Source organism: Gorilla gorilla, chromosome 2, assembly GCF_029281585.2.
Source record: "Gorilla gorilla gorilla isolate KB3781 chromosome 2, NHGRI_mGorGor1-v2.1_pri, whole genome shotgun sequence".
Taxonomy (NCBI): Eukaryota; Metazoa; Chordata; class Mammalia; order Primates; family Hominidae; genus Gorilla; species Gorilla gorilla.
The window spans coordinates 47220113-47246426 of record NC_086017.1 but is presented as its reverse complement, the minus strand read 5'-3'; the positions used below and the strand labels follow the sequence as shown (position 1 = coordinate 47246426).

Sequence of the window (26314 nt, the reverse complement as noted above, 5' to 3'; positions counted from 1 at the left end):
CGTTTGATGTAAGACAAGAATTACACAACTTCCTTTATGAAGTACCATTGTCAATGCAAAGCTAAATCTAATCAAACCTAACTCTGCTCAAGCCTCTAGTTCTACCTACCAGGGAACAGAGGACTCCAGGGAGACAGAATCCAGAAAATTAAGAATGTGGTCCACTCTATATGACAAGTAAGTTGGTTTTCTCATCAAATAAATGATAAAAGCAAAGGTGGAGAAGGACCTGGAGTTCAAAAGAGACTTAAGTAATTTATCAATCAAATGCAATGTATGGGCACTGTTTGGCTCAGGAGTTCAAAACCAGCCTGGCCAGGCCGGGCGCAGCAGCTAACGTCTGTAATCCCAGCACTTTGGGAGGCAGAGGTGGGCAGATACCTGAGTTCAGGAGTTCAAATCCAGCCTGGCCAGGCCGGGCACGGTGGCTCACGTCTGTAATCCCAGCACTTTGGGAGGCCGAGGCAGGCGGATCACCCGAGGTCAGGAGTTCGAGACCAGCCTGACCAACATGGAGAAACCCCATCTCTACTAGAAATACAAAATTAGCCAGGCGTGGAGGCGCATGCCTATAATCCCAGCTACTCGGGAGGCTGAGGCAGGAGAATTGCTTGAACCCGGGAGGTGGAGGTTGCGGTGAGCTGAGATCGCGCCATTGCGCTCCAGCATGGGCAAGAAGAGCAAAACTCTGTCTTGAAAACAAACAAACAAACAAACAAACAAACAAACAAAAAACCCAGCCTGGCCAACAAGGTGAAACCACATCTCTCCCAAAAATACAAAAATTAGCTGGGTGTGGAACCCTGTACTCCCAGCTAGTTGGGAAACTGAGGCAGAAGACTCGCTTGAACCCAGGAAGTGGAGGTTGCAGAGAGCTGAGATCACGCCACTGCACTTCAGCCTGGGCAACAGAGCAAGACTTCATCTCAAAAAAGAAAAAAAATTATATATCCAGCACTGATGAGGTGCTAGAGTGGTGAGAAATCTCACCCACTGCTGATGGAAGTGGAAATTACTACAAAAAATATAGCAAACAGTTTGGCTTAACCTAATATGGGATATGCACAAAAATATTCATATCCTATGACTTAGCAATTCCATTCTTATATATTCTAGAGAAAAATTTCCACGTGTCCTAGGAAAAATGAAAAAGAATGTACAAAATTAATATAATGGAAATGAACAACTACACACAATCTGGATAACTCTCAAACCTTATATTAAGCAAAAGAAACAGGTCACACAAGAATGCTTATGGTATGACTGAATTACATAAATTCACAAAGCAAACAAAATCTAAACAAAATATTGCTTGAAAATATAAATACAGGTGGTAAATGATAAAGAACAAGATAATGATTAAGAAAAGTCAGGGGAAACAGTAAAAATGATGAGAGGGATGAAGACATTGTAAAGGCAGACACACAGGGGCTTCTAAAGAACTAGGAATGTTTTATTTTGTACTGCAAGATAGGTGCTCAATTTACTCTTTATTTATTTTTGAGACAGAGTTGCACTCTGTTGCCCAGGCTGGAGTCCAGTGGTGTGATCTTGGCTCACTGCAACCCCAGCCTCCCAGGTTCAAGCGATTCTCCTGCCTCAGCCTCCCGAGTAGCTGAGATTACAGGTGTACGCCACCATACGCGTATTTTTAGTGGAGATGGGGTTTTGCTATGTTGTCCAGGCTGGTCTCAAACTCCCGGCCTCAAGTGATCCACCCACTTTGGCCTCCCAAAGTGCTGGGATTACAGGCATGAGCCACCCCACCCGGCCTCATTTTACTCTTTAAAGAGGCAGCATGACGAAGAGATTAATGTACATACTGCACCACAATGCTTGGGTTTTTAAGAGGATTAAATGAGCAGATAAGCTATATTATCCTTGAGAAATCTGAGAAAAATAATGTTTTAAAAAAGACAAAAACCTCTCCCTCTCCCTCTCCCTCTCCCCACGGTCTCCTTCTCCCTCTCCCTCTCCCTCTCCCTCTCCCTCTCCCTCTCCCTCTCCCTCTCCCCAAGGTCTCCTTCTCCCTCTCTTTCCACGGTCTCCCTCTGATGCCGAGCCGAAGCTGGACGGTACTGCTGCCATCTCAGCTCACTGCAACCTCCCTGCCTGATTCTCCTGCCTCAGCCTGCCGAGCGCCTGCGATTGCAGGCGCGCGCCGCCACGCCTGACTGGTTTTCGTATTTTTTTGGTGGAGACGGGGCTTCGCTGTGTCGGCCGGGCTGGTCTCCAGCTCCTAACCACGAGTGATCTGCCAGCCTCAGCCTCCCGAGGTGCCGGGATTGCAGACGGAGTCTCATTAACTCGGTGCTCAATGGCGCCCATGCTGGAGTGCAGTGGCGTGATCTCGGCTCGCTACAACCACCTCCCAGCCGCCTGCCTTGGCCTCCCAAAGAGCCGAGATTGCAGCCTCTGCCCGGCGGACCCCCCGTCTGGGAAGCGTGGAGCGTCTCCACCTGGCCGCCCATTGTCTGGGATGTGAGGAGCCCCTCTGCCTGGCTGCCCAGTCTGGAAAGTGAGGAGCGTCTCTGCCCGGCCGCCATCCCATCTAGGAAGTGAGGAACGTCTCTGCCCGGCCGCCCATCGTCTGAGATGTGAGGAGCGTCTCTGCCCGGCCGCCCCGTCTGAGAAGTGAGGAGACCCTCTGCCTGGCAACCGCCCCGTCTGAGAAGTGAGCAGCCCCTCCGCCCCGCAGCCGCCCCGTCTGAGAAGTGAGGAGCCCCTCCGCCCAGCAGCCACCCCGTCTGGGAAGTGAGGAGCGTCTCCGCCCGGCAGCCACCCCGTCCGGGAGGGAGGTGGGGGGATCAGCCCCCCGCCCGGCCAGCCGCCCTGTCCGGGAGGTGAGGGGCGCCTCTGCCCGGCCACCCCTACTGGGAAGTGAGGATCCCCTCTGCCCGGCCAGCCGCTCCGTCCGGGAGGGAGGTGGGGGGGTCAGCCCCCCGCCCGGCCAGCCGCCCTGTCCGGGAGGGAGGTGGGGGGGTCAGCCCCCTGCCCGGCCAGCCGCCCCGTCCGGGAGGGAGGTGGGGGGGTTAGCCCCCCGCCTGGCCAGCCGCCCCCGTTCGGGAGGTGAGGGGCGCCTCTGCCTGGCCGCCCCTAATGGGAAGTGAGGAGCCACTCTGCCCGGCCAGCCGCCCCGTCCGGGAGGGAGGTGGGGGGGTCAGCCCCCCACCCGGCCAGCCACCCCGTCCGGGAGGGAGGTGGGGGTGTCAGCCCCCCGCCCGGCCAGCCGCCCCGTCCGGGAGGGAGGTGGGGGGGTCAGCCCCCTGCCCGGCCAGCCGCCCCGTCCGGGAGGGAGGTGGGGGGGTTACCCCCCCGCCTGGCCAGCCGCCCCCGTTCGGGAGGTGAGGGGCGCCTCTGCCCGGCCGCCCCTACTGGGAAGTGAGGAGCCACTCTGCCCGGCCAGCCGCCCCGTCCAGGAGGGAGGTGGGGGGGTCAGCCCCCCACCCAGCCAGCCGCCCCGTCCGGGAGGGAGGTGGGGGGGTCAGCCCCCTGCCCGGCCAGCCGCCCCATCCGGGAGGGAGATGGGGGGGTTACCCCCCCGCCTGGCCAGCCGCCCCCGTCCGGGAGGTGAGGGGCGCCTCTGCCCGGCTGCCCCTACTGGGAAGTGAGGAGCCCCTCTGCCCGGCCAGCCGCCCCGTCCAGGAGGGAGGTGGGGGGGTCAGCCCCCCACCCGGCCAGCCGCCCCGTCCGGGAGGGAGGTGGGGGTGTCAGCCCCCCACCCGGCCAGCTGCCCCATCTGGGAGGGAGGTGGGGGGGTTAGCCCCCCGCCTGGCCAGCCGCCCCGTCCAGGAGGTGAGGGGCGCCTCTGCCCGGCCGCCCCTACTGGGAAGTGAGGAGCCCCTCTGCCCGGCCAGCCGCCCCGTCCGGGAGGGAGGTGGGGGGTCAGCCCCCCGCCTGGCCAGCCGCCCTGTCCGGGAGGGAGGTGGGGAGGGTCAGCCCCCCGCCCGGCCAGCCACCCCGTCCGGGAGGTGAGGGGCGCCTCTGCCCGGCCGCCCCTACTGGGAAGTGAGGAGCCCCTCTGCCCGGCCAGCTGTCCCGTCCGGGAGGGAGGTGGGGGGGTCAGCCCCCCGCCTGGCCAGCCGCCCCCGTTCGGGAGGTGAGGGGCGCCTCTGCCCGGCCACCCCTACTGGGAAGTGAGGAGCCCCTCTGCCCGGCCAGCCGCCCCGTCCGGGAGGGAGGTGGGGGGTCAGCCCCCCGCCCGGCCAGCCGCCCCGTCTGGGTGGGAGGTGGGGGGGTCAGCCCTCCGCCCGGCCAGCCGCCCCGTCCGGGAGGGAGGTGGGGGGGTCAGCCCCCCGCCTGGCCAGCCGCCCCCGTTCGGGAGGTGAGGGGCGCCTCTGCCCGGCCACCCCTACTGGGAAGTGAGGAGCCCCTCTGCCCGGCCAGCCGCCCCGTCCGGGAGGGAGGTGGGGGGTCAGCCCCCCACCCGGCCAGCCGCCCCGTCTGGGTGGGAGGTGGGGGGGTCAGCCCTCCCGCCGGGCCAGCCGCCCTGTCCGGGAGGGAGGTGGGGGGGTCAGCCCCCCGCCCGGCCAGCCAACCCGTCCAGGAGGGAGGTGGGGGGGGTCAGCCCCCCGCCCGGCCAGCCACCCCGTCCGGGAGGTGAGGGGCGCCTCTGCCCGGCCGCCCCTACTGGGAAGGGAGGAGCCCCTCTGCCCGGCCACCACCCCGTCTGGGAGGTGTACCCAACAGCTCATTGAGAACGGGCCATGAAGACAATGGCAGTTTTGTGGAATAGAAAGGGGAGAAAGGTGGGGAAAAGATTGGGAAATCGGATGGTTGCCGTGTCTGTGTAGAAAGAGGTAGACATGGGAGACTTCATTTTGTTCTGTACTAAGAAAAATTCTTCTGCCTTGGGATCCTGTTGATCTGTGACCTTACCCCCAACCCTGTGCTCTCTGAAACATGTGCTGTATCCACTCAGGGTTGAACGGATTAAGGGCGGTGCAAGATGTGCTTTGTTAACCAGATGCTTAAAGGCAGCATGCTCGTTAAGAGTCATCACCACTCCCTAATCTCAAGTACCCAGGGACACAAACACTGCGGAAGGCCGCAAGGTCCTCTGCCTAGGAAAACCAGAGAACTTTGTTCACTTGTTTATCTGCTGACCTTCCCTCCACTATTGTCCTGTGACCCTGCCAAATCCCCCTCTGCAAGAAACACCTAAGAATGATCAATAAAAAATAAAAAATAAAATAAAATAAAAAAAAAAAAAAAAAAAAGACAAAAACGTGTTTGTAAGTGTTTAGCGCTTAGTATTATGAGTTAGCTATTAAATAAATTGTATATATGTGTTCATAAATATGAGAAAAAATTAATTATGTAGGAAATTCTTACATGGAAAATAACAAAAGGAATCGATACTATTCTCTATGCACTGCTGAGTATTGATTTAGTATAGTTCTCCCATCCAAGTATTAACCAGGCCTGACCCTGCTTAACTTCTGAGATCAGATGAGATTGGGAGCATTCACGGTGGTATGGCTGTAGGCTGATTCAGTCTAGTTCTATGCTGAGATATTCAGTGACTTAGCTATAGCAAATAATCTTTGCAGCAAGAATCATCTCCCCAGTGAGCATAGGAAATTTCCAGGCTGGTTTTTACTTCTTTTTGAGGAGCTCCAGTTTGGAAAGGATCCACAGCAAGTCCTGTAATTTAGTTAAAATTTGTGTAGTATTTTACATTATTTGATAGTAATGAGAGCTTTCAAAAACACAAAAGAAGAGAATGCCAAATGGTTTTTATGTCCTCATGCTTCCCATAAGAAAGCAGAAAGGTTTACAAAACATATAGCAAAATAAAACTATTCTTAATACAGTGAGGTAATGAAATTGAACTTTAGAGAATGGATAAGTGTTATATAAGATTATTCAATGATCTTGATTATCTCAGGGGAATTACCACATAAAGACTCAAGCTCATCTTTAAAATCCTTTGGGACAGGTGCAGTAGCTCATGCCTGTAATCCCTGCACTTTGGGAGGCAGGTGGATCATTTTTTTTTTTTAGTGCAATGGCGTGATCTTGGCTCACTGCAACCTCCACCTCCCGGGTTCAAGATATTCCCCTGCCTCAGCCTCCCACGTAGCTGGGACTACAGGCGCATGCCACCATGCCCAGATACTGTTTTTTATTTTTAGTAGAGATGGAGTTTCACTATGTTGGCCAGGATGGTCTTGATCTCCTGACCTCATGATCCACCTGCCTCAGCCCCTCAAAGTGCTGGGATTACAGGCGTGAGCCACCATGCCCGCCAGGTTACTATCTTTCTTTCCTTAAAGTCAGCTGGTAAAAGGTAAAATATATTCATTGTAAAAAACAGATTAACCACACGGAATACTATTCAGCCTCCAAACAGAAGAAAACTCTGCCATTGGAACAACATGGATGAACCTGGAGGACATTATATTAAGTGGAATAAGCTAGGTGCAGAAAGGCAAATACCACATAATCTCACTTACATGTGGAATCTAAAAAGCTGAACTCAAGCAGGGTAAACTGGTGGTTATAAGGGACTGTGGGGGGTGGGAGATGCTGTCCAAAGAATACAAAATTTCAGTTCAATAAGGAAGAATAAGTTCAAGAGATCTATTGTAAAATACGGTTGACTACAGTTAATGTATTGTATTATTCCCCACCCAATTTATTGTATTCTTGAAAACTGTGAAAAGAGTAGATTTTTAAAGTGTTCTCATCACACACACACAAAAAAGGTAGTATGTCAGGCAATGCACTTAGTTTAACCATTCCACAATGAATCTATAACTCAAAATAGCATGTTGCACACTATACATATATGCATTTGTCAAATAAGAAAAAATAAAACCATTAAAAATTTTAAAACGAGAAAAAAATATAAATTAGCAAAGACAAAAATAAAAATCATGCACAAATCCACCAATAAAAGATAACGGTTAATAACATGACACGAGATCATCCTTACCTTTGTAAGGTGTCCCCACAGTTGTTGCATATACATTCTTTTCATATTTCTTCAAACGGTCTTCTAAATTGTGAATCTAAAAATAACAAATAATCAGACCATATAAGATTCACAGGGAAACTGTATGTAAGAAAAAGAAAGATTGCTGTCACCACAAGATTTTTTAATGCTGAAGACAGAATATAGGCAAATAAAATTAAGACAAATGGTTTAGAGCAAGAATTGTTTCTGCGAAAAAAAAAAAAACTAAAAAAACTAAAGATTTCTTAGATATGATACCAAAAGAACACAGAATAAAAGAAAAAAATACATAAATTACACTTTGCTAAAATTAGAAACTTTTGTACATCAACAGACACTATCAATGAAGTAAAAAGACAAGCTACAGAATGGGAGAAAATATTTGCAAATCAAATATCTGATAAGGGACTTGTCTCTAGTACATATAAAGAGCATTTACAACTCAACAAGACAATCCAACTAAAAAATGGACAAAGGACTTGAGTAGACATTGCTCTAAAGAAGACATATAAATGGCCAACAAGCCAATGAAAAGATGTTTCACATCACTAGTCACTGGAGAAATGCAAATTAAAACCACAACGAGGTATCACTTCATATTGACTAGGATGGCAATAATCAAAAAACTTGTTGGTGAGGATACGGAGACACTGGAACTCTTATACTTTGTTGATGGTAATGTAAAATAGTACAGCCACTGTAGAAAAGTTTGGCAGTTCCTCAAAAAGTTAAACATAGAATTACTGTATGATCCAGTAATTCCACTCCTGTGTATATACCCAAAAGAACTGGAAACAGGTGTTTAAACAAAAACCTGTATATCAATGTTTTTAGTAGCACTGTTCACTATAGGCAAAAGAAGGAAACAACCCAAATGACCATTAACTGATGAATGGATAAACAAAATGTAGTATATCCATACGATGGTACATTATTCAGCCATAACAAGAAATTAAATACTGATATATGCTATTAAGATGGATGAATCTTGAAACATTACGCTAAGCTGAAAAAAAGCCCGACACAGGCCGGGCATGGTGGCTCATGCCTGTAATCCCAGCACTTTGGGAGGCTGAGGCAGGCGGATCATGAGGTCAGGAGATCGAAACCATCCTGGCTAACATGGTGAAACCCCGTCTCTACTAAAAATACAAAAAAATTAGCTGGGCGTGGTGGCAGGCACCTGTAGTCCCAGCTACTCAGGAGGCTGAGGCAGGAGAATGGTGTGAATCTGGGAGGCAGAGCTTGCAGTGAGCCTAGATCGTGCCACTACACTCCAGCCTGGATGACAGAGACACACTCCATCTCAAAAAAAAAAAACAAAAAAAAGCCTAACATAAAAGGTCAGATATTGTTATTATTCCATTTATATGAAATACCCAGAATAGGCAAATCCATAGAGACAGGAAGCAGATTAGTGGTTGCTAGGTGTTATGGGGAGGAGGTAATGGGGAGTGACTGCTTAATGGGTATGGAGTTTCCTCTTGGGGTGATGAAATATTCTGGAACTGGGTAACAGTGATGGTTTCACAACACTGCAAATGAACTAAATGTCAATGAACTGTGTACTCTAAAATGATTAAAATGTTAACTTTTAAAGTGTATATTCCCACAGTAAAAATAACTAATACAAAAACTGTTATGCTAGGGCAGTTTTCAAGATTTGATCTTAAGAATTTTAAAGCAGTAATCTTGAGAATAGATGGGAAAAGCTAAATCACTAGTGAAACAAAAAAATAAAGTCACACTGGGACCTATCTTTATGAAATTTTAGAATATTATGAAAAATTTCAAACATATTCCAAGAAAATATACTACAATTAATGCTCATATACCCATCCATCACTCAGTTCTAACAATTATCAAGATTTTTGTCTGTACGAATTTTAAAAGAACTGGGAAAATCCCAGGAGATTTAGCCTTCAAACTTAGCCTGCTGATTTGAGCCACTATTTCTCCCAGAGTTTGGAAAAAGACTTTACTAAAGATCATATACCACATATCCTGGTATGGGTGTACTGTGCATCCTTGAAGGTGTACACACATGGTCCTATTTAAACTGACTTACATATATTGTCCATCAATAATATATGGGCAAATTAAATTAGGACAATTAAACCACTTGGAAAAAGTACCAAAGATAGATGACTATTTTCTCTCCGATAAAAGCAAAAAATTACTTCTTTGTAGAACATAAATTACTATACATTATACAATCAGAAATTGTTATAAAAAATGTTAAGCATTAAAAATAATATGATACAAATGTTCTTGCTTAAATATATATGATCATGAATTTAGAGAGAAAACCTCTAGTACCTTTGGATTTGGAAATAAAATTTCCTGGGTGTAAGACTGAAAAATTTCAAAGCCAACTATTTAAAAATTAGCTGAGATCCAAGTACATATTAACGTAACTTTAGTTCAAAATAAAAGGTACCAATTAGGCCTGTACCTGTTCTCTGAACTCTTGCTCTTTCAATTTCGAATCACTGATTAAAGTCGTCTTCTGTGCTAGCTGTGTCTGAAAGAACAAAAAGTCAGATCTGAAACGCACATAGGTTTCATTATTGCCCGGACACATTTCTGCACTGCTTGGAAATTTTTGTTAAATAGTCTCTTTAAGTTTTAACTTATAACACTGAATACCCCTAAAATGCATGACTTTCAGACAAATTCAAAGAATAACTAGTCTCGGCTGGAGCCTGTAATCCTAGCACTTTGGAAAGCCAAGGCAGGGGAACTGCCTGAGCTCAGGAGTTTGAGACCAGCCTGGCCAACATGGCAAAACCCCATCTCTACTAAAAATACAAAAATTAAAAAAAAAATTGGCCGGGCGTGGTGGCACATACCTGTAGTCCCAGCTATTTGGGAGACTAAGGCATAAGAATACCTGAACTCAGGAGGCAGAGGTTGCAGTGAGCCGAGATTGCATCACTGCACTCCAGCCTGGGCAACAGCCTGGGCGACAGAATGAGAATCTGTCTCAAAGAAAAAAAAGGAAAAAAAAAAAGGAAGAACTAGCCTTACCTGTAGCTCCATAATTGTTACCTGAAAAAATGGAAAGAAAAAACATGAGTGTATACAATAATAGCTATAAGAAACAGTAAAACAAAGCAATATAAAGATATAACATAAGGAAAAAGGAAGTCAGGGTTAAGAGTCTCAAGGGAGTGGTCAGACTTGAGGTAAGGCAACTTTAAATATGTGCTTCTAAACAAATGTTCTGTTTTGTTTTACAAAATATTATACTCTAAATACATATTGCAATTTAAGATATACAGAAGCACCAGAAGATGCTCCAGAAGGATACAAATTTATGAAGAATAAAGGAGAAAAAAAAATGTTGAGTAGAAATAAAAATTAAGTTTTCTTTCTCTCTCTTTCTCTCTTTCTTTCTCTTTCTCTTTCTCTCTCTCTCTCTTTCTCTCTTTCTTTTGCTCTTCTTGTTGCCCAGGGTGGAGTGCAATGGCACGATCTCGGCTCACTGCAACCTCCTTCCCGGGTTCAAGCGATTCTCCTGCCTCAGCCTCCCAAGTAGCTGGGACCACAGGCATGCACCACCATGCCCAGCTATTTTTTTTTTTTTTTTTTTTTGTATTTTTAGTAGAGATGGGGTTTCTCCATGTTGGTCAGGCTGGTCTCGAACTCCCGACCTCAGGTGATCCGCCCACCTCGGCCTCCCAAAGTGCTGGGATAACAGGCATGAGCTACCTCTCCCGGCCAAATTAAGGCTATTTTCTTACCTTTCTTATGACACAAGGTAAAGGACTCAAAAGTCCTTCTTAATATTTCATAATGTTTCAATATTCTATGGCATCCTGACACAAGTTAAAATGTTACTATATGCAATATTAATACTTTGATACTAAGGAAACGCTCATGTTAGACAGTTAAATACATGTATTTTCTCAAAAGAAGTACTATATAATAGCACCTGGAATACTCAAGTCATGACTACATGACTAAATGGCAAAAAAAGAAAATAAAGAAAATTTAAACAGAACTAACTTAGCTATTAAAGAAACAGAAAATGGTCCTCTCAGCTTGCTCAGTGCTTACACCTGACATATGCCTACCAAGTGACACAGAGTAGCAAAGCTCTTTATAGAGGCTCTTTCTCTGCACTGCAGGTAAGTCATCCATGTAATTGGTGGTGTAAAAAATTGTTATCTGGTAACTGACATTCTGTAACGAATCCTCTCCAGGATAAAGTCATAGTGACCACCCACTTTCCCATTCCCCCCATGACTGTGCTATGAAAAGACCATCCTGGATGAGTGAGAACATTTTAGGCAGTAGGAACGTACAGTGCCAGCCTTCCCCAACTGTGGGTGTGTGCTGCTGAGGTGCACAGCAGGACAAGAAGCCATAGAGTAAACATGGTCTACCTTTCATAGTGTCAATTTTACTTAAGGATTAGGACTCTTAAAAAAAAAAAAAAAGCTTAGATTTTCAGGCCAGTTCTCTTTGAATTCAGTCCAATTTTCCCAAATCATTGCATTGTATTTGCATCTGGTCCACTGGCCAAAACAAAGATAGAAATTGTTTTTCTTAATGATATACAACTAAAAACACCACTTTTATGTGACTACAACTAAGGATGTATTATAGAGTAGGATATAAAATTAACGTGAATTTTTAGCACAAAAATCCAAAAATCTGAAAGTATCACATTTACGATGGACCATTTTTAGCTATGCTCCAGGGTTATAACATTCACTTTCCTCTGCTATTGTTTCCATGGAAAAGATGGAGAAGCACTGGTAATAACAAAATGCCTAGGCTTTGAGGTCTGGTAGATTTGGTTTAAATCCTCACCACAACATTTATTGTGTGAGCTTGAACATTTTATTTAATCTGTTTGAACATTTAGTTTATCTGTCTACAAAACGGAGGTAAAATCTCAAAGGGTTTTCATTAGGATTAAATGAGATAAATATGTATGTATGTTAGTAGGCTAGTCAAATCACAGAAATGACAATGTTTTCAAGAAACACGTGCAGCAAACTCAAACTCCTCTCACATTATCATTGCCAGGGTTCTCCTCCTGCTCTAGCTTTTGCTGGTATTTCTTCTGCAGCTCCTCAAGTTGATTCTGCAGGTCCATTACTTTTGCAGTCATTTCTTCTTCACGAGCCTTTAGGATTTAAAAAAAAAAAAAAAAAAGAAAAAGACAAAAAAAAGAAGCATTAGTAAACAAACACATCAAAAAAGCACTCTGGAGAGGCAACATGGTATAGAGAAAACTACCTCTGTAGGGAAATAAACATTTAAGTTTTTGAGACACACACTACTGTTTTTATTTTAATTCATTATTGTGCTCTAAACACTTTCCTTCATGCCTCACTTTAAACTCCAAGCCCTTTCCAATGCTCATTATTCCTAGGATACCATTTTTCTCACCCTCACTCCCTCTCTCCTCATCCCAAAAAGCTCATCAAGCTGTTTATTTCCCCTTAAACTAGGGTTCCCAGGTTTAAGCAACAATTAGATATATAACAGAATTGTGATAGAACTACAATACGTATCCTGTGTTTTAAGACTTCAGCATTTTCTATATTGGAATTTGATTTCTAGAAAATAGTCATTAAAATAAAGTAGTAGGTATTTATATACACAGCACTACCCAACCAGATGGCAATTTACTGATCACAGAAGTTATGGGGTTTTCAGTTTTTCTCACCCTCTTTAGTTAGGCTGTGTAAATCAACAGATGGTCCTTTGTCCTAATTTGACAAGGCTGCACATCTCCTATATATTTACCCCCACCAGTTGTTCTCTGAGGTAAAATGTTCTACTAAAATCTTTTGAAATGAGTTACTGTCCAACGTGCTGGTAATCAATGTAATGACTTCCTTTGTCTCAAACTGCAAAAAACAGACGAGGCTGAATTAGAAAGAGCAATATGTGACTTATTGATCCAATATTCCTACTTATAAAATTTGGCATATAAATTGTCCTCTCTTGTCTTGACTGCCCTGGTAAAAGGCTGTTTTCCATCCTTACATTCCTTCATTTGTCTTGGTCATTGCCATGATTTATTGTACAGGGCTACCCAGACTTCTCTTTATTCTTATAAACCCTGCAATAACCTTTGTGCTAAAATAATATTTGGAATTGGAATATTGATCTGATTAGAGTAATGAGGGCAAGTGTTTGCTGAGCAAGAGACTTAACAGGAAAAATAACCACAAACAGGTATCTGATTTAATAGACACTGACTTACCAAAAACAGAAACATCATTCTCAAAAACAAATGCAAACATAGTTAGGCCCTATGGCACAAAGTAAGGCAATGAATCATACGACATTTAGAAAATCTAATTTTAAATACCACTTGCCATGAAATTTTCTTAGACTTAATTGCAAAAACAAATCCCTTTTCTCAACGTAAGTACAGCAGAGATCTCTACTAGATATCCTTAGATATCTTAGATATCTTCCCACTGAGGCACACGTGAATTTGGCCTCCTCCTCTAAAACACCATCAACCGAAAATTGTTGTAAATGCATCACTGCTCTCTGTCTTGGTTTGTTGACATTTCTTGTATGGCTGTGTCAATGTGGTTTAGCCTTGTTTGAAAGAATAACCTCTATAGCTACTTATTTAGTCAGGCTCAGTTTCTAATATGACAATTAGCTATGTCTGACATTTCCTTTGACATCTGTGGGATACTAATCTAAAGCAAGCCCCCCCAATAATTAGAAAAGAATCTTTGATGTGTCATTTCTAATTTAAGGAACAGTTATGTAATTTCCTTTATAAAAGCCTTCTAGTCTTATTTTAAGATTTAAAAAAAAAAGTATATTGTTGCTTTGAAGTAAAAACACTAAGAAAAACTAAGTTGAATCTTTATGTATATATATGACAGGTTATGTTTTGAAGACTAGTTATTATGCCAAAACAAAATCACTAAAATACAGTCAATGTTAAAAAGAAACCAATTTTGTACCTAATATAGCCTTACGAGCTACTCTGCAAGTGAGACTGCTCTGAGATTGGGATTAGGCTATTTGGTAAGCACCCCTACTTGTGTGTCTCCAACTTGCAAGTCACCATGCCCTTCTCCCAAATGAATTCTTCCCTGCCTACCATGTGTCACCTCCTTCAAATTTATCAAGTGCTCGTATGTGCCAGGCACTGGGCCAGATTCTCACGACTAGAGAAGAACAAAATCTCTTCTCCAGAGTGATGCTTATAGTCTAAGGGAGAGGACAGATTCATTAATACACTCCTACACGCATGTGTATATGACAAAAATCACATAAGTAACAAATATACATGAGTAACAAGGAACACAGATGCAATTAATTACATTTAAGAGGTTTCAAAAAAAAAAAGAACAAGTGAAAAAACGACATAGAAAAGTATATTCAAAAAGCTACCTTTTGAGTAGGAAAGGGGAAAAAAATAAAAAATAAGAATATATTTCATTTTTGCTTGTTTACATAATGAAACACTGGAGTATAAGAAACTAATGGTTGCCGGTGGAGGGAGAAGAGGGAGAGGACACAGAACACAGGAGGAATGGGTACAATTTTCATTATACATGTATACCGCCTCCAAGAATACTTTTTAATATTATTTTATCTTTAAGCCATGTGAATACATTTGATTCAAAATTTTTCTAAATAAAAATTAAATTTAAACATTTTATTTAATTTTTTTTGTTGTTTTTCTTTTGAGACAGGGCCTCACTCTGCCACCCAGGCTGGAATGCAGAGGCACGTTCATAGCTCAGTGCAGCATTGACCTCCCAAGCTCAAGCCATCCTCCTGCCTCAGCCTCCCAAAGTGTTGGGATGACAGGCATAAGCCACTGGGCGTGGCCATGCACCACACCACCCCCGCTGCCCTGACCTTTTTTTAGCCAAAAGAGAGATGGTAACGCTTGCATTAACTTATGAAGCTTGAGAATGTGACTTTAGGCACACAGAAAAGCATGTACAAAGGAAACATACAGGGAAGAACTAGCTATGGTTGAGTTTGGCTGGAACACAGACCAAAATAGACAAGGTATCACTGTGACAATGGGAAACCACTGCACATATTTAGGAGAAGTAATAAATCACACCTTTGTTTCCAGACAGAAAATAACTCTGACAGACAGATGACTATGTTAGCGAAAAAGGACTGCAGTAAGGGGACTAGGTAGGACATTAATACAACAGATCGGGCCAGATGAAAAAATGGTAGCACAGACTGTGGTAGTAGCAGTGGAGTTCAGAGGAGAGGAACAAGCAACATGATTCTCAGGATGTTTCAAACCATATCCTGTGAGCCCGTTATATGTCAGGTAATTGTGCTGGGGAGAGAAGCAGATTTAATGACCAAATAGGTACATTAATATATATGTGTATGGTGTTTAGAGACATAGGAACTGGGAATTAAAGATGTCAAAAGTTTCCAGCTTCTTCAAATGGAGGAATGGTAAGAATGTCATTCAAGGTAGAAAAATGAAAATGTCCCTGTGCTCAAACTTGCTATTAACAAATCACATAATTATTTTAATAGGTGACAAAAATGCAGCATTCTACAATGTCATCACTGAGACAAATCACCAATTTGATAATAGCTTTTAAGAAAGGGTAAAAAAAAAAAAACACTACTACATAATACATACAAATCCCACATGAAACTCCAATCCCAGAAATTTTTAAATGGGAGAATCATAGAGAACATGGATTTGAATCAAAGCAATATGGTGTTTGCTGAGAATTGCTAATAGTCCTTTTTAGCAATATTTGCATTTTTAAAAAAATTTCTTTGGGATAAAGTATATCTGGGGATGTCTGGATGGGGACTGGCTATTTAATTACAAAGTCAGCCCTAGTCCTAGCAGTTGAAAGTCTAAGGCTACACTATTCAATATAGCAGGCACTAGCTACCCTAAAACTGTGGCTAGTGAGAACTTGAAATGTTGCTATTCCAAATTGAGATGAAATGTAAAAACACAGTGAATTTCAAAGAATTTATATGTATGCCTATATTTTTAATATTGACTACATGTTGAAATGATAGTATTTTGGTTATATCGCATTGGTAGCATATATTATTAAGTTCACCTGTTTCCTTTTTTTTTAAATGTGGCTACTAGAAAACTTTAAATTACAATATGGCTCATATTTGTGGCTTGCATTTTTTTTTTTTTTTTTTTTTTGAGACGGAGTCTCACTGTGTCACCCAGGCTGGAGTGCAGTGGCACAATCTCAGCTCACTGCAACTTCCACCTTCCAGGTTCAAGCGATTCTCCTGCCTCATCCTCCTGAGTAGCTGGGATTACAAGCACACGCCACCACACCTGGCTAATTTTTTTTATTTTTAGTAGAGATGGAGTTTCACCATGTTGGCCAGGCTGGTCTTGAACTCCTGACTTCAGGTGATCCACCCGCCTTGGCCTCCCAAAGTGCTGGAATTACAGGCATGAGCCACCGTGCCTGGCCGGCTTGCATTATATTTCCAATGGCAGTGCTGGTCCAAGGCACAGGAAGGAACTTGGAAAAGAGTCCACGCCACTCCCTTGCCCACCCTCCACTTCCTGTCCACTTGCTGTACTACTCTAAGCCTGAAGCTTGAAGAACAATTTCATTAACTTCCCTAAAATACAGCAGATTTTTAAGGAGGAACCATGTCAAAGGGTATACAGTAACCTGTCTCTCTGTTCCCTCACCCTTCTACCTAAAAGGTCTGTCATGACTCTAGAAAAGTCTACCATCTGCTACCCCACACATCCCGAGACAAAGAAATAGTTCACAAAAGGGAATTCTAGAGCTATGGCACAATTTACTCCCTGCAAATGAATCTCCCTGACTTAATTATCCATGATAAATAACTGCCTTCTCTAAGTTCCTTTCTTAGGAAGAAGTCTTTTTTCATAAAATGTGTAAAGCTAATGAAGAATCACTGCTCTACCACTATGTAGTTTTAGGGAAATTACTTAACTACACTGAACTGGCTTTTCCTTCTGAAAAACAAAAACAGAAAAAAAAAAAGTAGAACTAAACTAGCTTTACTGTATCTTCCAACACTCTCTAGGCATTCAAGAAACAATATTTTTTTTTTTTCATTTAGCACATATATCCTCTATGGAAGTATAAGAAAATGTGAAATTATTTAAATCTTTTCATAATGACATATAAAGCTCAAGAATTATAAAAGGTGGCATTTATAGGCATGTGTTATATCTTGGAATTCTAGCCATTTCAATTACATTTAAAATAATTATTAGAATCTGTTCCCGACTCAGACTTCTGCTGACATAGTCAGCTGAGGTATGATTCTTTGATTTATGAATTCTTAATCACCAAAAGATTCTTAGCATATAGTGAAATAAGGCTTAGAGCAACTACAGAATCTGTAACCCAACCAAGAACAATTTATATTGTATTACATTTGAAAACATTTTCAAATGTTAGTCCAAAGTACTAACTAGCATTTATGATTTATCTTCATGGCTTATCTTATTTTGCTAATGGCAATGCATTAGTGGCATATTCTGTGAATTGCAACATGGCATTAGTAGAGTAAGTACTTTGAAATAACCTTCCACTAAATATAAAAGATTTGGCTTATGCATTCCATTTTTTCCCAGCTTTCTTCTCTTGAGACCAATCAACCTCCACATACTGGGTAGAGATAAGAGTAAAGTTGATTGTCCCTCCCAGAAAGATTCCAGCTAAGTTAAGCAGCCACATTTAAATACACACTCACTATCCCATTACTTAGACTTCACCGAAGCACAAGGTCTTGATTCTTAGTCTGGTTCCCCTCACAGTTCAGTCAGAATCTGTGAGGCAGATGGGAAAGAATCTATTCTTCCTTTTAGTATCTACTGTTGCTTCGATACTAGCAAGGGGACTGTGCTGCCTAGTTAGCAGAATCTCATCAGGAAACTACAATCCTGGCAGAAATCAACTCAACTTTATAAATCTGCATATAACAGTACTAATTTGAATAATATTGAGTCAAAAAAAAAAACCCTTTTCATTCAAAAAACACATTTGAAAAGGAAATCTTTGGCACTACCATGAAATCTATTACAGCTAAATTTCAAAAGTGAGAGAGAAGAAATAAGGTACAAACATCAAGGATTTCTTCATATCTTTTGGCTGTTCGTTTTAGATCATCATCTTTCTCGGCAATTTTTTTAAGTAACTGATTTGTCTCTTCTTGATGGCTTTCTAAAAGTTCAGCCTCCACCTCCTGGGCCTTATCTAATAAATAAAAATGGACACACACAAGAAAACACATTAGTCAAGAGTTAATATTTATATCTCAATTTCAGTAACAACTCTCATTCCAATTAATTTTGATGAAATTTAATTTTATATAAGCATTTTAAGATGTTTAATGAGACATCTAGCTCAACAGTGATCAAATGTATCCTCTCCCTGAGCAAAAGTGTCTTTACAAGGTAATTAATTAGCTAATACTTTCAGATTGTTTTACCTGCTCCCCCTCTCCTTAAGGTAAGTCATTGCCAAGCAGGGCAGGTTCCCATTAGACAATGTTATTGGGCAAGGATTATTTCTTCCCCAGTTTAATGACTTAATGCACTTACCACCACTGCAAAAATGATAAGCTTAAATTATAGCCTCTGCTGACATAATTGTTCCTTATGGAACTTAATTTTACTTACTGATAGTTTCTTTTATGGTCATTTCCAGCTCTTGTTCCTTTTGTGCCAGCTGTGTATTAAACTCCCTCATCAGCTGTTTTAATGTGGAATTGTGCTTCAGTTCAAGATCTTCCTGCTCTTGTCTGAGTAATAAAAATGTACCGTTAACTGCTGCCACACAAAGAACAAGCTGCAAGGAGCTACCTGGTCTTTAAAACAGTGCATACAGTATGAGTTCATTGTATGAAAACATTTGAGAGAGAGAGAGAGAGAGAGAGAGAGAGAGAGAGAGAGTGTGTGTGTGTGTGTGTGTGTGTGTGTGTGTCCAGGTACATATCAACTATGATTACCTCTAAGGAGTGGTCCTGGGGACCAGAGAATTTTTGTTTTCCACTTTAATTTTTTTTTTCAAAACACATCTATGTTATATAATAATATGCTAATATTAAAAACAACAAAACAAAAAGAAAATAATTACTTGGATATGTCCCTAATAACCAGAATCTTATATGCAAGAAAAGGTTTTTCTCTCCTAAATGGACACGGAATAACACTGCCACTTGCCCTAAATTGTTTTTATTTCTCCTCATATTTAACATATTGGATTTATGTTTAATATTTTGGGTTGGTGAAACTTATCCAAATAATTTAAAATAACTGTATTAGGCACACAAAAAAAGCAGACTTAATTAAGAAGGACTGCCATAAAAATATTCAAGCTGAAATAAAACTTACTTGATTTTCTCTTCCCTTTCTTGATCATATTCTTTCTTTAGTATTTCCAATTCTTGCTGATGCTCCTTTCTCAACATTCGAAGGTCTTTCTGCAATCTAACAATCTCCTTGCCCAGTTTCTGTTTCTCCCGTTCTGCCCCGGCTAATTTAAACTCCAGATCATTGTGCTGGGCTTCCATGTTACTAAGCAATTTGGGTTGGACCAAATGTGATTTGGACTTTTCTTCAGTGTTTTCTTCCAAAAGTTCTGTGGGTTTATTTCTTCCATCCATCTGTTGTAAAGCCTGTAATTTTTCATATTTTGAGGTCAACTCTTCCATTTCAACTCTATGTACTTCTTTCTGTCTTACTAAGCAGGAATCCAGCTCTTTTATCTTTTGCTCCAAGATCTGACAGGTTAGCTCCTTCTCCTGGAGAGTTTTCTGGACATCGTCAAACACATTTTCCAAGTTTTGCTTTGCCTGTATGTTATTTTTACCTCCTCCTTTTTCCACATGCTGGGCTACTATCAAGGAATATTTCTTGTTTTTTTCTTCAAGCTCCTCTTGAAGATGACCTATCATAATTTGATCTTCATGTTGCTTTGCCTCAGCATGTTCTAGCTTTATTAAGAGCTCCTGGTAGTGGCATCGCATTTCAAAATGAGAAGAAACTGTCTCTTCTTTTTCCTGCCCTACCCTCTGCAATAGCTTTTCTTTTTCAGTTAAGTTTCTTTGTAAAACACTGATTTTTTCTTCATATGTCTTCTGCACACAGCCTTGGGAATCTGCTTCTTCTTGTTCAGTATATGCTGCCACATTTTTTGCTGATCTGGGTACAATTAATGTTTCTGACTGTGAACTTTCCACTGACTTAAGTTTTTCTTCCAAGATGTGAACTTCCCTTTCTCTTTCCTGCAATTTTGTATTTAGCTCACTCAAATGGCTTTCTGTACCTTTTTTATACTGTTCTTCTTTCTCTTCCATTTGAGATAACAACTGCTTCTTAATGGCAGCAATTTTTTGTTCAGCTTTTCTCTTCAACTCTGCTAATTTTGCAGCACTTTCTGACTCAAGCCTATCCTCCAATGCCTTTAACTCCTCCTCTTTGCTTTTCACACTTAAATTCACATGTTCTAATTCTTTCTTCTTAGTTTCAAGTTCAGCTTTCATGGAATAAACTTGGTTTTCAAGTGTTAAGATTTTTTCTTCAGCTTCTTTAACCCTGTTGTCCTTTTCTTCTCCTAACTCTTGAAAATGTTGAAGTTTCTGAACCAATTCTTTGTGTTCAATATCCTTTTGTTGATTGTAATTTTTAAGAACTTCATTTAAGGACTCTATTTCAATAGTTTTCTGGGTAATATGGTCCTCTAATTCCATAATTCTTGCTGTTTGAGACTTTAACTCTGCTTCTAAATTAGACTCCTTTTTCTCCATCTTGCTCTTCTTGTCTTCCATTTCACCCTTTAAACAATCAAATATTTTATTTTGCTGATCAAGGTCTTCCTTCAATAAATTTATCTGCTCATCCTTTTCATAAGCTTCCTTTGATTTTAACTCAAGCTGGATCTGCAATTCTTTAACAGTGTTTTGATGCTGTGTAAATCTTGACTGTGCTTTCTTCTTCCATTCTGAGAATTTATTGGACCAGTCATCTACCTGCTCAAGAGCAGAAATTTTCTCTTTACTCAGAGTGTCAACTTTCAAAGATAAATCTTGCACCTGATCGAGCAATTCACATTTTTCTTCATCATACTGCTTTCTTAGTGATGAAATGGCTGCTTCTTTTTCGGATAGGCTGATGCTATTTTGAAGCTGAACATTCAAATCAGTTAGTTGTTTACTAAGACTGCTAATCTCAATTTTTTTTTCTTTAAGCTCTTCTTTCATCAATGTGACAGCATTGATGTTTTCAGATAACTCTTTCTTCAACTGTGTTATACAAGACTCCTTTTCAGAAGCAGCCTGTTGCTGATTGCCTCCTTCCTTCTGTAAGGCTTCTTTTTCTGTTACAAGACTTTCAATATCAGCCTTCATGCTCTTAATTTGATTTTCTTTTTCTTCTAACTGATGAGTAGCCTGTTGAAAAGAAATATTTAGTGTATTTTGCTCCTCTGTCAACTGTCTAAGTTGTGCTTCTAATTCAGAAACTGTGCAAGTTTTAATTAACAGTGCCTCCTTAACTTTAGTTGTACGGTGCTGACAATGAGAAATCCTAGAAAGAATGGCATTAGTTTTACTACTACTAATGTTGATTAGCTCATTTGTTTTAGCTTCTAATAAGGCTTCGGTTTTCTTACAGCAAATATCTAGCTGAATCGCTAGTTCCTCGGACAGTTTTTTAAATTCCAAGCTCTTGTCCTCTAGGCTTTTGTTACTTCTTTCATGTGAAGATTTCAAACTCTGGAATTCTTCATCTGTGGTTTTCAACTTGCTAGTCAACTCAGAAACCTTCCGCTTATCTTCTTCTGCCAGCATCTTCAGTTCAACTAGCTGCTCTTGAAGAAAAGTATTTTCCTTCAGAGACTTATTCAAGTCAACCTCCAGCTTTTCAAGGTGAGCTTTCAGTTTAGTTTCATCTTGTGCAAGAGAATTCACATGGGCAGACTTCTGCTTTAACTGTTCCTGTAATTCATTTAATGTTGTATCCTGCTTAACACCTTCTTCCTTCAGCCATGTTATTTCCTTGTTCATCTCTTCTTTTTCACACCCAAATAGGAGGATCTTTTGTTTCAGCTCTGCTACCTCTTGTTCCTTTTCCTGTAATTGGATTTCATGTATTTCCTGAAGTTCTTCAGCTTGCTGATTAAGTTTCTTTTCCCAGATTGATATGACATCATTGAGTTCTCGTCGATGAACCTCAGTAAGACTTTCTATTTGTTCTTTTTGGTTTGTTTCCAGTCTTGACACTGCATCACTGATTCCAGCTGAGTTAGCCTGTGCCATTTCCAGCATTTTGGCATTAAACTGTTTTTCTTTCTGACTAAGTTCTAGAGCAGTATTTTCAAGCTCTTTCTTAAGTTTGGCTTCCTGATCCAGTAATTTTTTCTTTAACGTTTCTTGCATCTCCTTTGCTTTCTGCTTAACTTTTTCCATCTTTTTTTCCTGGTTTTTAAATTTGGTTTCATATTCCTCATTCAAAATATGAATACTGTCCTCCTTGGCTGACAATTTCTGTGTGAGTATCTCAATTTCTTTCTTCTGTCCTTCTCTCATTTGTAAAATAATATTTTCCTTTTCCACCAAGATTTGCTTTGTCTGTTCCTGTTCTTTGTTACCATCTTCAAGTTTGGACTCATAGACTTGGGTTAAAGATTTTACTTTTTGCTCCATTTCACTATTTTGTTTTTCAAGTTGCTGCATTAAGTCCTGCACCTGGATTTTGTGAGCATCTAACTCAGTACAAACATCTTTCTTTTGTGCTTCAACTTCAGCAACCTGTTTGGTGAGAAGAATTCTTTCTGTTTCCAAATCCAACAACTTCTGCTGCAATTGGGCCAACTGTTCCTCATATGCTTTTGTCTGCTCATGTGTGGCACTCTGGTAAGACTGAAAAACGTCCAGCTTAGCAGATGCCTGCTGGAGTTCCCCTTCAGACCTTTTAATATCTGCCTCTAAATTTTCTACATGAGCCTGGTGCTCTTTCAAATGCTTCTCCCTTTCCTTCAAGAGAAGCTCAAGTTGATTAATTTGATCTTTTAATGCCTTCTCAGTCCTCTGGATAGATACCTCGTGTTCTTTAATGATACTGTCAACTTGCTGCTGGTGATGATTTTTCTGTTCATCCATCTTGGCCTCTAATTCCTGCTTCATTTTATCTGTTTGATCTTTCAGAACAGAAAGTTCCTCTTCTAGTTTGTGACGGGCTTTTAATACTTCTGACAGTTCAGAAGATAATGATTCTAGTTCTGTTTGCTTCACATCAAGCTTTTCTAAAGTCTTTTCGTTCATTTCTTCTATGTGGGCCTGGAAGATAATCTCTTTGTCTTTCAACAATGTTTCTTTTTCTTGTTCACACTTTTCCCTAAGTTTTTCCATTTCAGTCTGATATTGTTGCTTTAAGACTTGGAGTTTTTCAGTCCAAAGGGCATCCTGCTGATGCTTAAGGCTTTCCAATTCTGTCTTGTGTTTTTCAACCATGACTGTAATCTCCTTATTGTGCTTATTTTTTTCAGCTTCCAGATGAACAGCCAAATCTTTTGACTGATTTTTGTTTTCTTGTAAGCTTTTTTCCAAAGAACTTTCCAATTCAAGAATTCTCTGTTAATTAAAAACAGATGCATTTTTATTAAAGTACGTACTTGTCTACTAGCAATGATACACAGACATAATGTCTACCACCTACCTGAAGATCAAAATTATCATACCAAACACTAGAAAAGACAAAGAATCTATGCTCAATTACTAAAGGAATCATATAACAAAGAAAAGATTATGGCCAGGCACAGCCCAACAGTTTGGGAGGCCGAGGTGAGCAGATCACTTGAAGCCGGGAGTTTGAGACCCAGCCTGACCAACATGGCAAAGCCCTGTCTCTACCAAAACATACAAAAATTAGCCGGGCATGGTAGCATGGGGCTGTAGTCCCAGCTACTCGGGAGGCTGAGGTTGGGGAATCCCTTGAACCCAGGAGGCAGAGGCTGCAGTGAGCCGAGATCATGCCACTACACTCCAGCCTGGGCAACAAAGCGAGACTCTGTCTTGAAAAACAAAACAAAAAAAAAAAAAAAGAAAAGAAAAGATTACATATTTAACCCAACTCATACTTTCAGATTCTTTCTATTTACTTGGGGAACCTTTTCAGCTACCTACATTTTCAATAATACTTTAACTGGATAGTAAAAAGAAATAAACCATAAAATTGATAACAGTAACTTCTGGTAGGAAGATTGGGGTTTTTTCCAATTTTTAAGGCCTACATAGTATTTTATTATTCTCATAATTTTAGAAGAAAAAGAATGTATGATTTTTCCACCTTCAAAATTATCATTTGGAAGGTTCTTTTTTCAAAAAGAAGGAACTTACATGAATTTTAACAAAGATTACTATTATCTCATGAAAATGTAATTTTGACTCTGAAGGAGTTAAATAAGGCAGAGCCACAGAATGTCAGAGCTGGAAAGGTCCTAGGGTCCTAAGGAATTACTGAATCTAATCTCTTCATGTGACAGGTGACGAAATTAAAGTACAATTAATTTAAAAATCTAACAAGTGGAAGATCTAGGCCTCCTAAGTGTCCATTTCACCCACCATGGAACCTTTTGTAAGTGTTAGTGATGGAAAAATTAAGCATGGTTTAGAACTATGAGTAAGAAGTATGACTGTCTTACTATCTAAATCAGAGCAAAAAAGCTAACAAGTCTAAACATCAGTCAGTTTTCAAAACAGGTTGTACATTTCAAATACTGCTAAGGAAAGGGTCAGACAGGGCCTTTAAAAAAACGTACACTCTGGGACATACACACAAATATGTTCATTACGGGACTATGTTTAGTACGGAAAAACTGGGGAAACCAAATGCAAAAGCAACACACTAGTGTAATTAAACTGTGATATAAGCAGAGGCTGGATTATGTTCAGGACATGGCATAAGATAAACCTGGACAAGCAGAAAGGCGCCAGGGCAAGTATTGCCTACAAAATGAGCCCACTTCCTAGACATCAAGGGTGAGTATGCAATGGAGATGCTGCAGGGTCAGTGAAAAGCAGCAGACTGAGTGGCTGACAGAAATACAGCCAGCTAAAGGCAGAACCAGGAGCACCATGTAATAAACACAGAGCCTAAAGCCAAATCCACTCTCATGCATAGCTCACACTATCTAAAAATGAAGGGCATGTATACATAAATCTAATCCAGTAATCTTCGAAACTTTATACTGACTAGAGAGACAACAAATTTTCATATGCAAATAATTTCACAACTCCAGAATCTGAATATTATTAAAACTTACAGTTCTGTAAGTCTCTGCTTCTTGCTGAAGGTCCCGAAGTTTATTTTCACTTTCTGTGAGGATTGCTTTTTTCTGCAACTCTAACTCTTCTAGGGCCAAAGATTCTTGCTGTTCTTTTTCTTGGCTGATCTTCAAATATTCTGATTGACTCTTTTCCTGTGCCAAAAATAATTAATACCACCTTAAACGCACATAAATCTTCAGCATTCGCAAAGTACTTCCCCAGGAATCATTCATTTCTTTTGATCTGCACCCAGCCCTGTTGGATAGGTAACGTCATCATCTCTCTCCTCCCATGCTCTAGTCTGCAGAAACAAGGCACTATGGCTTTTCCAGTGGGGTAATTGCCACAATTACTATTGATATGAAAAATTTTGTTCCAATAACCCCACTATGTCTGCTATTTTTCCACTACTTAACTGTTTTACAAAACACTGTTGAATGTGAAAGGTCATGCAATTGCTACTACCTCATCTCTACACTCCAGAGTTTGATATTTCTACTCTAAGTCTAGAAACTAGATTTTAAGTTTATACAGTTTGTGAGAATATCTCATTTAGAAAGAGACCCCACATGGAAAATCAAACTGAAATCAGAAGATTACTTGTTAATATATGGGTAAGATCAAGACAATATCTATAAAACAAAGCTACATTGGCTCTACTACCCCATCAATCCTGAAAAGCTTCTCTGATTGTCCTTTCATGTATCAATATTCAATTTAAAGTGTTTAGTGTTTTAAGAAGAGAAGCTCTAGACAGTACTTCTAACAGTCAATTAACATATTAAATGTTAATTTCTTAATTGAACTCCAATTAAGACAAGTGTACTTATCCATACCTATTGCTTAGAGCAGATATTGCCAACTGCAATACTTTCAGCTCACTATACTCAAGTGCACTACTTAAATTAAGGAAAGATTTTGTACCATGTTGTGAGTAGGTTGATAAGAAAATACTAGTTTCCATAGCATTAATTTTAAAATATCCATTTAAATATACTATATTATTTAATGTAAACTATATTTTAAATATATCTCTATATGCCCATAAAGGAGGAAATTTTAATA

General features: G+C 41.0%; 1 protein-coding gene across 16 annotated transcripts in view; it reads right to left on the bottom strand.

Moving 5' to 3' along the window:
• GOLGA4 (golgin A4) overlaps positions 1-26314 on the bottom strand; it is a 123836-nt gene that overhangs the window by 22606 nt on the left and 74916 nt on the right. For 15 of the 16 annotated variants that reach the window (XM_019024161.4, XM_055381270.2, XM_055381275.2 and 12 more), the window contains 8 exons: positions 25246-25401; positions 19317-23554; positions 18603-18724; positions 18047-18177; positions 11988-12101; positions 9992-10012; positions 9417-9485; positions 6941-7016 (listed from right to left, as the gene is read on the bottom strand). In XM_019024161.4, the coding sequence (XP_018879706.4) occupies positions 6941-7016; positions 9417-9485; positions 9992-10012; positions 11988-12101; positions 18047-18177; positions 18603-18724; positions 19317-23554; positions 25246-25401 (4927 nt within the window). Of the gene's footprint in view, positions 1-6940; positions 7017-9416; positions 9486-9991; positions 10013-11987; positions 12102-12647; positions 12832-18046; positions 18178-18602; positions 18725-19316; positions 23555-25245; positions 25402-26314 lie in introns of those variants that run through there. The other variant, XR_010132784.1, reaches the window with a different exon arrangement.